This window comes from Aspergillus flavus, chromosome 1, assembly GCF_009017415.1.
Source record: "Aspergillus flavus chromosome 1, complete sequence".
NCBI classification, from domain to species: domain Eukaryota; kingdom Fungi; phylum Ascomycota; class Eurotiomycetes; order Eurotiales; family Aspergillaceae; genus Aspergillus; species Aspergillus flavus.
In genome coordinates, this window is record NC_092406.1 from 1,999,738 (window position 1) to 2,011,761 (window position 12,024).

A 12,024-nucleotide genomic window follows, 5' to 3' on the forward strand; every position below is an offset into this window, starting at 1 on the left:
AATATGTATATTATACTGGAGATGTTAATTTCCCTTGAAATAGATATGAAAGCGTAAAAGAATAACGGTGATGGATGCATACCACGATTCAAGTCCCGCCTAACAAACCCTATGGTGGCCTTGCGGGAAGTTGTCGGTTGCTAACCTCTCCACCTTCATGCCAACCATTATTAATAATATATAATATTACGAAGTGCTCCGTATTTTTGTAAAGGTGTTAGTACCAAGTGCGTGGAATAATCGATTATAAGCACGGGGCCGTGTCTTCCCTTGATACACGTTCAAAAAAATCTGCTTCGACATGTACATTGTTCCTTAGGCTGGGACATAAGGGTGACGGGAGGGTTGGAAGAGCTTTTTCATGTATAGCAGGGCAAAAATGAGGAGGATAAGGATAGGAAGAACAGATTGGGAGGAAAAAGGTCAAATGGAATACAAACTCTCCCTATCTACCCTTGAGAGTTATATGGATCAGTTCGAAGATGAATGGGGCATCAAAAGGTATTATTGTTATGCTACTAGAAGTTCTTAATATCTCCTATACCCACGACAATATTACGATACAGTATGTACATACTTGCATACCACACTGTACTCTGTACCTAGTAGTACGTAGGTATACTTACACAATTTACCAAGTAAGCAGGTAGTAAGTAGTATTAGGTATAGTGAGATTTGATTCATTGCAGGAGAGGAAGTATTTATTTTACTTTATTTTTATTTTTATTTTTTTTTCTCTTGTTAAAAAAAATCGACTATTAGATGCGTACATACGGAGTACGTTCTAAACCTCTCCCCTCTTAGATAGTATTCAGGTGACCTGAGATTGTCACCATTGGTAACTGGGTAGGCTCTCTTTGACTTCCCTCTTCATAGCGGACTATTCTACTTCCCTTCCGGGTTCGATTTTGGCCCATTCATTTCCTCTCTTCTCTAGCACACATTCACTTCCCTGACCGGTCATGTTCTTACTGGTGTACAATAGTGTTTGTCTCTCTTGTTGAACCCCCGCCCTAGAATTTCTCTTCTAATATTGCTATTATTGTCATTTTTCTTGTTGTTTCAGTTGCTTTTCCCTAGTCTCCAGCCCCTCTACCCTTTCGAACGTTCCAGGGCCTGGGAAGCCTCATACAGTACCGCGGTTTTGCAAGAACCCGTCAGGGCTTGGCTACGTCATAGGTTGGACTCCCCCGGGAGACGGACCATTTCCACACCCTTCAGCACAAATCGACGATCCGCTGGGTCAAACAGCAGAACCTGCTCCAGTGTTTTTAGGAAAGGTTAGATCAGTCGAACCTTCCTCTCAATCCAGTACCTACCTCACCACCACCGTTATACACCGCTTTAGTCAACTTCCTTGAGCCACTCTTTTTTTTCTGTTTTCGATTTTTCTTTCCTTTTTTTTTTTTTTTTTTTTTTTTTTTTCTAACCCTTTTTCCCTTTCTTACACATCATTCCCTCTTGTCCCTCTCTCTGTTCTTATTTCCCCAGAATTTGTTCTTTCACCGGTCGAGGTATACCCTATGAGTTTTTGATTTTCTATTTTCTAAGGCCCACCCCTTTTTGCCCTTTTTCTTTCCGTGCGTTTAACGAACTTCACTTTTCCCTTCTCCGCGTCTTTCCTACGCTCTTTCGTGTTCCCTTCTTCTCCTCACCCTGGTCTAATTTCGTCCTTTTACTCCCCGGTCTTTCCTTCATCTGATCCGCGGACCGTTTCGTCCGAGAGATGAGTGCCTCATTTGGCTCCTGTGGAGTTGGATTCGCCCAGGAGAATTGATTATCTGACCGGCGGTGGAGGGTGTATAGGATGGGGGAAGTTCATAGTATGAGGACAACTCCGCTTCCATCGCCGGCCGAGGCCCCTTCGCCTGTCGCCGCACCTCATCCTCACCTTCGTGGCTCCCCCCAGTCAACATCCGACCTGGTTTCTAGTAGAAACGTTGGATGCACAGCGGACGGAAACGTGCCCATAGAAAATAACATATGGAAGGCTAACTCTCAATCACCTTCTGCTTTACATGAACAGACTGCGACCCCGTATTGTGCCTCGCCACCTACGAAGAAGGAGAATTCAGACTCGGGAAAAGGGCCCCAAGAGGATCAAGGACGAAGCCTGCAAACCCTCAAGGAATTACGGAGACAGATGGAGGAGTTGCTTGTATATCAACAGATGCAACAATCCCAGACCCAGAACGCCTCAGCCACTCGGGAACCTACCTCGTCGCAAGCAGACCACGTCTCCTCGAGTTACGAATCGTCGAGGAAAAGGCGCATTTCAAATGTATCTTCCCCCAGGATCGCACCGCTCCCAACAGACGCCATGCCTTCAGCTTCCTACTCCGACTCGACTGGTTCTGGAGGCACGATACGAGCCGCTGATTTAACGCCCGAGAATATACCTGGACAAACCCCATCGTACCCTTTCCCCAGAATGCAGCATCAGTCGGCTCCAAGGTCGACGCAAGATCCTACGCACAGCCATAACCCATTCAAGCTGACGCTTCCAGCTGAAAAGCTCAAAGTCCACAAGACGTCATCACAACCGGCAGACGAAAGACAGCCTACCTCTATGAAGACTCCTACATCCCATAGCGTTTTCCTTCCGCCTCAGTACAAACCAGTGGCCGAGGACCCGACTTATTCTACCCCTAATTTGTATGATCTTACGTTGCAGCTTAATGCCGATCCTGGTCTTGATGCATGGTGGGCCAACGTTGTACATATCTTACAGGAGAACTATGGTGCTGAGAGAGCATCGCTAGCCATACCTGGAGATGCGACGGATCTTGAAAACGTGCCGTGGGGCCAGAAGGCAGTTTTCGATCGGAATTTAGAAGGATATGAACGGGAAACTATACAGAACCAGCAGTCCCAGAACGAGGCAACTGGAACGAGCGAGGGGTCTACCAAAGGGGTTGCCAACCCGGAAAAAAGGAAAGGAGAGTCTACTACGGAGAGCTTGGCGAACGGATCGGGGGCTGCCAAACTTCTAAAACGACCCTCACTTCTGGCACGGCATTCGTTTGCAGGGTTTGGTAAGGAGCGGAAATTATCAACATGGCAAGACTCGGAAACCTTACCGCAAGAGCACAAGGCGAAGAACGAGAGCAAGCGCGTACAAATATCCAACGAAAACCCAGATGGTACCGGAACAGCGCAGAGCCAGGCCTCGGCTACAACCTACCAGGGGCACACTGTGCCCTTTACGCAGTCCTTTGACCCGATTAGTCCTACCCAATATAATCATCGACAGGTCGTCTTCCCCACATCCAGACCCTTGGAAGTTGAAACAGATCCGCTTATAAAGAGGACCGGTGTTGTGAAATTGTTTGGGCGTACAGGGCCTGTCGTTTTAACCAGGGAGTATTCAGAGAATACTGCAGCAAAGCAATCTGATGGTGACGTCCAAACGCCAGAGGACGTGGTGCAAGTCACTCCTACGGCAGAGCCTGTCCGGCCGTGGAACAAGGAGCATGCAATCCGGTCCAGATCTGTCTCTAACCCCGCTGCATCGGGTTTGCATGCGCCAAGAGTCCCTCTAATGGAGTTCTACGACGAATATGAACAAATTCCTCCGTCTCCCTGGTCACAGTCTCCTGCTCCTTCTCCAGCGCCCCGTGCACATGCAGAGCAGAATCCCTTCTTTTCTAGCCACACCGTTGATGAAGGTGCATTCGCGAAACATCCTCCGCAACATGATTACTCGAATTTGAACCCTCTAGAAGCTATTGGTGTCGACCTAGCGAAGTCTGTAATTCACATACCTCTTTTGCATGCTGGCCGCTCGAAGCCAACTCCTCCGTCCACTTTGAGATTTCCGGTGGCTGTCATCTCAATATTGTCGCCTATTATACCTTATCCTGCGAATTTGCGACAGTCACTCGCTTGTCTTATCCCACATCTAACAACTTCATTCTGCTTAGCCCAGCACTACAGTCAGCTCGAGCGGCAATTTGCGTCCCGTCTCGAAGCACCACGCTACGGGCATCTTCTTGGCCTGGGGGGAACATTCTCAGACGAAAGCAGTGAGTTGGAACTGGTAGCTGGCCTCAGTGGACATGTCAATTATACTATAGCCGATGACGGTTCCCTGGAGGCTCGTGCTAGCCTATCTAGTCCCGACGAAAGATCAAACTCGGCCAAACCTAGTCCATCTGGAATTGGTACTCCTGGTCTTGACCTGGGTAGTATCGGAGCAGAAGTTCCCTCTGTCCTGGGCGAATCGCCTGGATTTCCTACTAAACTTGGGGCTGATGCCGTGGACAGCTACTTCAATGTCCAACAGCTTAAGGGCCTCCGCGATGCGTTGACTCATCATCGGAATCGACTGTCAAAGCCTCGACAAAACGCCACCACTTCTACACCCACTTCTCCCGGGAGATTGTTGGGGAAGCTCCCAACGGACGAAGATGGCACTACGGCTCAAGACCCAACTGCAGCTCAGGCGTCTCCATCCCAGGAATTCCGCGCACCGCCAGTCATATCCCCCACGCAAAGCTCGTCTCGCCACCCTTCAGCAAATTCTTTTTACGCCCAACTGCCACGCGAGTTACCACGTCCGTTCACCGATACCGTAGCACAGTTGATGCTAAACTCCGTTCCACTGCATATATTTCTTGCGAAGCCTCAAAGCGGCGAAGTCATTTGGACGAATTCCAAATTTGACGCATACAGAAGGAGCCAACCTCAGGAGCAAAAGTTAAGGGACCCTTGGCAAAATATCCACAGTAGCGAACGCGAGCATGTGTCACAAGAGTGGGCAAACGCGTTACGGACGGGATCACAATTCACTGAACGAGTGCGCGTGAAGCGTTTCAACGATGAGTCCGCGTACCGTTGGTTCATCTTCCGAGCCAACCCCCTACTATCTTCCACAGGCGAGGTACTATATTGGATTGGGTCTTTTCTTGATATCCATGAGCAACATATTGCAGAGCTCAAAGCAGCTCAGGAGAGAGAGAAGTTTGCGATCGATGCCAAGTACAGAGCGTTTTCGAACTCCATCCCGCAGATTGTGTTTGAAGCCACTGAGTTTCGTGGTCTTATATTTGTAAACGAACAATGGCATTTGTATACAGGCCAGAAACTTGAAGAAGCGCTCAACTTTGGATTTGCGAAACATCTTCATCCCGACGACTTGGAGAAATGTGGCGTACTTTCTGTATATCTCTCTGAGTCGCAAAAGGAGAACACAGTTTCTGGATTAGACACGACCCTCCAAGAACGTCACCTTGCCAATGGGGTTACACCTGCACTAGAAGAACTCGTGAGACGTGGTGTGGCTTCTGTCCAGAAGGATGAGAATGGACGTGTCTTCTATTCTACGGAGATTCGCCTTCGCTCCAAGGGAGCAGACTTTAGGTGGCACCTTGTTCGCTTGGTGCGGGTCGAGACGAGCAGTTTCGGTAGCGGAGAGGCTTCGTGGTACGGAACCTGTACCGATATTAACGACCGCAAGAACTTGGAGCGGGAGCTTAACAAGGCAATGCAACAACTGAACAACCAAATGGAATCGAAGACTAAGTTCTTCAGCAACATGTCCCATGAAATTCGGACACCGTTGAATGGAATACTCGGTACCATTCCTTTCATCTTGGATACCCACCTCGACACGGATCAGAGACGAATGCTGGATACAATTCAGAACAGCTCCACTAACCTCCGGGAATTGGTTGATAATATTCTAGATGTTTCCAGGGTTGAAGCAGGGAAAATGTCGCTAGTTAACTCCTGGTTCCATGTGCGATCGGTGATTGAAGATGTGATTGACACTGTTTCTTCCAGAGCCATCGACAAGGGCCTCGAAATTAACTATCTAATGGACGTCGATGTTCCTCCAATGGTCATTGGTGACAGGTTCAGGATTCGCCAGGTCTTGATAAACCTTGTTGGCAATGCAGTCAAATTCACCTCTCAAGGTGAAATCCACATACGCTGCTCCATCAATCATGGCACAGCGACTCTTTCCAAGGAGACTGAGTTGCTCTTGAACTTTGACGTTGTTGATACAGGGAAGGGTTTCAGCGCAAGAGATGCCGAGCGTCTCATGCAACGGTTCAGCCAATTAGGACAAAACGGCTCCCAACAACATGCTGGTAGCGGCCTTGGGCTATTTTTATCCAAGCAACTCGTTGAAATGCATGGCGGCAGATTGACCCCCAGCAGTAAAGAAGGTCAAGGCGCCAAGTTTTCGTTTTACGTGAAGGTTGACGCACCTCCGCCACCGTCGCCTGACGAACCGCGCCTAGTTCGACAATCGTCTAGCATGTCCGAGGGTCTTGGAATACAATCCAAGCCTAGTTCCCTGCAGAAGATGCTTTTTTCGTCGAGGGATTCTATAGATTCAAAGGGGCCAGATACCTCCGACATCTCATCAGTACTTGACTCGCCGCTTTCCCAGCCCCCGAGCAGCTCTGACCCTTCGGCTCGCTTTACTTCAAATAGCTTCTCAGAGCGTTCTTCAGTTTCTTCAGCTCTACCGACCCCTGAACTTCATGCCGTGGATCCACTCACCAAGGTTGACACTGCAAAGCTCATCAATACGGATGTTTCGTCGCAGGCGCGGCCGACTACTACGGCTTCTTCGAGCAGCGATACCATTCGTCCTGTAGCCCGGCCGTCCTCTTCAACCTCTCGGGAGCTGTCTTTGTCGACTACATCAGCACCTGTAGATGCAGGCTCAGATGCCCCGGTCTCGCAGGATCCTTACTCAATTCTCATTCTATGTCCCTTGGATAATACGCGCAAAGCTATCAAGCAGCATATTGAACAGGTGGTACCTCATGAGATACCTTTTTCAATCATATCCCTACCTGATGTCGAGGATTGGAAGGACTCGATGAATGACGAGTCTAGTGCTAAGATCACGCACCTGGTACTGAATCTACCCAGCGTGGAAGACGTCCAGGACGTAATTCAATATGTTCTTGACTGCGATTCAGCGTCCGCGCCAACTCTTGTGATTATTTCCGACCTATACCAGAAACGACAGATCAATTCAAAGATCAAGGAACTGTCTGCTAGCGGTGGGCGTGTTTATACCGTGCCAAAGCCGGTCAAGCCTTCGGCATTCTCGGCCATCTTTGACCCCGATAATAGGCGAGATCTCAGCAAGGATAGAAATCAGGACATGGCCCGAGAGATCAACAATAATTTCAAGACCATGTCTAAGATGGTGAAGGAGGTTATCGGGAACAAGGGATACCGGATCTTGCTCGTTGAAGACGATGAAACAAACCGTATGGTACGTTCGTCCTTTGATTCTCTCCCGGAGTTTTTAAACCGTTTTCGCCCGCGCTAACGCAACATAGGTTATGTTGAAATATCTGGACAAGATTAAGGTCATGGCCGAAACCGCGTCAAATGGTCAAGAGTGCACGGAAATGGTATTCTCTAAGGAGCCGGGATACTACTCTCTTATAATCGTAAGTTGCACAGACTGCTACTTTCCCCGTGTTGTTGGTCTCTTGTGATTAACATCTTTCGCAGTGTGATATTCAAATGCCAATGAAAAACGGATACGAAACTTGTCGTGATATTCGTGGCTGGGAACTAAAGAATCATTACCCTCAAATACCCATTATGGCTCTGTCCGCCAATGCAATGACAGACCAAATTGAAGACGCTGCACGCGCTGGCTTCAACGACTATGTCACAAAACCCATCAAACATAACGAACTGGGCAAGATGATGATGGGACTACTCGATCCTAGCCGACCTCTCCTTCTACTTCGAGACCGTCTCAGGAGGGATAATCACCGCGAGGATTAAGGTGGCCCCTGTATTCCTGCAGTTATCTTGTGCGGTCAACGGAGGGTCTGTTCCAGGCGCTTGCTTGTTGGCCTGGTTTAGCCTCCAGCTAACGCGCCAAATGGCTCCTGGCTGCTATGGTCGTGTCCTGATGTACCTGCTACTCGTTCTACTTTTTCTCAATTTTGGGCTGGGGTTTTGGCTTGGTACAAGCCGTCGGACGGAAAGGCGTCTTTGGATGTTTTCGAGTCGTGAATTTTGGTTTTCGAGTCTATTTCATTGTCCGCTTCTCTTTTTTCAACCGCGGGTTTTCACTACGCATCTGCATTGAGCATTCAGGTTTGATTGATACCTTTCAGCATTACGGGGGTCGGAATTACAGGTTTGTTGTTCTTTGGACCATCGACCTCGTTCGTGGCGTGGCGTCTGTTATCGGATTCGTTGAGCAATTCTCAATCGTCTTTACTTCACTTCTTCTTTTCAAACCTCCAATATCTGGCTTTTGTTTCTTACTTTTCTTATTTTCTCTTCCCGATACCATATTATGAGCATGATATTTAACTTCTGGAATTGTATTTGCAGATAACAGAGCGTTCCCCACCCCTACGTTTATCTACCCTTTCCCGTTGTTTTCTGTTCCTTTGCCTTCTTAGTAGATAATTCACTCACGGATTGAGATACCTGTTCTAGCATGGGCTGAGGGCCGTTTGGGTATGAAAGGGAATTGTCGCTTTGCTTCGGGACTTGGATAGTCATTGGTCAGGTGGCAGCATATATATGATATACTTTAATTGCATTATATCAGAGATTCTCTTTTTCTGTTTCTAAGCTTGGTGAAATCCAGTAGCGTGTGACCTGGCCAAGGCCAAGAGGATCACACCACCTACATGTATATTTTAAGTTCAATCTCTGATTGATCCAGATATGCATATCTGGGAGTATCCGCCAGTAGACCTATCAGTATCTACTATCTACACAGGTGTACAAAATGATACATGTCAGATGAGCTGCGCCCTGCACTGCTGTTAGTTAGTTCGATAGTCCTTTGCTTTCTGGACGTCATCTTCATGTGGCCGATGAATTGTATGGCGAGAGAATTAAAAAGCTAAAAAAGGAAAAAGGGAATCGGCAGTGAGTAAGGTATCTATTCCTTGTCTGTGTAACTGCGCAAAGTTCAGGTGACAGACAAACAATTCAAAAGATAAACGAGAATGAGCCTATTGACTGCTTTGGAGCGGTTGATAGTACAGAATACGGTGATGTAATCGTCCCATTATTGTCGGAAAATCGTCTTCATGGGCGATAGTTCCAAGATTGTCGGCTTGCTGAGCTATGTGTTCCATGTCAGGTGCCTTCTTCAGACTCTCTTTTTCTTGTACGACCTGGAGTCGATAAGCTGTTCAGGATTAGGTGAATCTGCGATGTTGTTAATGTTGTCTTCCCGAATTGGGAATAAGGAGAATGATGCGGCTGATCAGGACAATGTTGGCATATGACGACACATGCGAGCAGGGGGAACAGAAATGAACGAAGTAGAGGTGATCTGCATGATAGTAGGAAGAAGAATAAAACAAGACCTAAGGAACGAAGCGAAAGATAACCTTAGTGACCTGAATTTGACGGCCTAGCGAGTAAGGAGCTAAATGATGACACGAGGAGAGGCGATGTTCTCCCACAAGCGACTGAGGGCCAGATCAATGATGATGGAAGCATCAATCGAGGGGTCCAAAGACGGATGACGACACGGCGGCTTCTTGAGCGACTCAGAGCGAACGTTTCCCCAGGCTTTCACGTTAGGCATAAGCATGGATGGTCGGTCCACAGACCTTCAAGAGGACCTATTGTTGAATAGTCCGGTTCCAATCTTGTTGGGTTCTAGAAAGGCCAAAACGGGCCAAGGAAGGCGACCAAGAAACCGAGATTGGGCCTCAAGCCCAATGGGCCAAAAAGCCGGTTGGCTGATGAGAAACCATTGAACGAGTTGTAATTTTAGTGGCGGTGAGCGAAGGGAAGCAAACGAGCGATAGGCGAAAACCCCACATTCGCTGCATCCCACGAACATCTTTGGAGGGTCGAGTTGGGTGATCATTGGAAACCACCGGGTACCGTATTGAGTTTTTAGTGAGCAAAACAATGTACCTTTTTTCTCCTCACTGGTTTAGACCCTAGCACAGAACGGTTGGTCGTTGGGCACAATCGACGCTACGGGAGAAGGCCCATAGTTCGACACGATTAGAGACCCTAACCCACGATGCATCGCCCACGATTAGACCAAGGCAAACCGTCAGCTTTGCTGCACGTACGGATGTCGAGCATCTTGCATCAGCCTAGTGATGCAAGCCAGAGAGGGCTGGTGAGACTGTCTCGCTGTTTCTTGGTGGTTATGGCAAGACTTTCCTCGTTGATGATGTAGTCTCTGAACATCGGCTCCATGTGATCCAGTCTTGACGAACACAAATATGAAAGTAGGCAATTATAAATTTTTTTTCCATTTTCCGTCTAAGAAGGAAAAAGCGAAAGAGAAAGAAGGCACAAAGAGCGGAGATCATGGGAGAGAAAATGGGGAAGAGGAATCTCAAGCAAATTGACCCAATCAACGGCTTATTGAGGGTACGTTGGGTCGCTGTGTCACACTGCCATCCGGTCGGGCTGCTCTGGAGGTCGAAAGCTCTGTCTGTTCCTGCTTCATTCCACTTGCGTAAGTTCTGGATCTTCATTGTGCTCGGACAGATTGGCAACGGGTCGAGGACAGCGGCCTAACTGGTAAGGCAACAACGGCAGAGCCATGACGAGACTTGCATTAGAGCCACGGGAAATCGGAGGCCAGTAAGACCGTCGGACGACCTGATGGATGTCACCATAAAAGAAGTATGACTGGTGCTTTCTTCTGCCGGATTTCACCAGGTTATGGAGGAATAAGTGCCAAGCCGTTCGGATTAGTCTGTCAGCATGGTCGTTTGTGAGATGATCTTCATCCTTTTTTTTTTTTCCCTTTTAACTTTCTTCTTTTTTTTTTCTTTTAATACCGTCCACTCCCGGGGCACAGAAGGCCACACCTCTTGGAAAATAAATTAATAAAAGCGTCAAGTTGCCCCGTTCTCTTAAGATCCTGGGCCTGATATTTCCCAAAGCTCCATTAGCTCAGCTCAGTTATTTCTTCCCTGTCACCTTGCTGGTGTGTTGTGCTCAATCTAGTTCACGGTCCACTCCGGCCCGTTTGTTCTGGAGCTTCCCACGTTTGGCGGCGTTTAGTGCGCTTGTCGCCGTTTAGCTGCCGATTTGCTTTATTGCTTCAGAGATTTTCGCAGGGGCGATAAAGGCCACGGGCAGACCGTTCTCAGTGATGGTTTCAGTTCTGTCCCCGGGCCCTCATTGCTTCTCGTCGTATGTTCAGCGGCACGAGTAGAAAATCATGTTCGTCACACCGTCCTCAATGCCTTTTAGGTATCATTCCATGTCGTACCATGCCACTTCGGTAATCTTAAGTTCCTGAGTTGAAGCCATCGCGGCTTTCCGAAATACGTGATCGATCTCGAGTGAACTCCCTGCTTCCGTTTCTGTTTCTTCTTTTTTCCTTTTCGTTTTTTCTTCGTGAGCACACAATGATGTCTAATGCCATGATGATAACTCGATGGCAATCCGTAACCAAATTCCTGTGGCTTCATTAGTGTCTGCTTTCTCCGGGCAGGTTCCTGTCACTGGCAAATTTTCAGGGGTGTTCCCAAGGCCACTTCGTTAAAAAAGAAAAACAAAAAACAAAAAAAAAAAAAGAAAGAAAGAAAGAAAAAGAAAAAAAATGTCACGCACACACGCAATCGGAACGAACGAATGCCGCGAATCTCACCTTTGGCCCCTTACTATCCCGACCTCACATGCTCAACCGTTTGGTACCAAATAGGATACCACTGGAACCTGTCACGATAAGGACTTCGACAATCACCATGCAAACGAAAACTAGCAGCAAAAAAAGTTGCTAAGTATCGAAAGGAGTCACTGTTGGCCGACAACGGCTATAGGGTAAGTCGCAACTAGTTAACTCCGTAGCCATGCACCTTTTTTTTTTTTTCACAATCTCCCTGCTTTTGAATAAAGCCCTGGGTCTCAGCATCCATGTTGCCCAGCCACCCAGCCTCCTAATATTAGTGACACCCGGTATGGTCGATCACAGTGAAAAAAAGAGTAGGGGAGTAAGACTCAGGAAAACCACTCGGAGTTGGGAGTTTCACAAAGAAGGATTTGAGATGGGTAAAAAACGATTTCCCAGAGGGAATGTGA

The 12,024-nt window shown here is 47.8% G+C and overlaps 1 protein-coding gene across 1 annotated transcript; it reads left to right on the forward strand.

Moving 5' to 3' along the window:
- The first annotated feature begins 1,386 nt into the window (after nt 1–1,386).
- On the forward strand, nt 1,387–11,386 carry F9C07_2136618 (sensory transduction histidine kinase). Its single transcript, XM_041288641.2, has 3 exons — nt 1,387–7,243; nt 7,311–7,424; nt 7,489–11,386. Exons 1-3 carry the CDS (start codon nt 1,808–1,810, stop codon nt 7,768–7,770), a joined length of 5,832 nt encoding a protein of 1,943 aa, XP_041141167.1. The 5' UTR covers nt 1,387–1,807; the 3' UTR covers nt 7,771–11,386.
- Nucleotides 11,387–12,024: the final 638 nt, after the last annotated feature.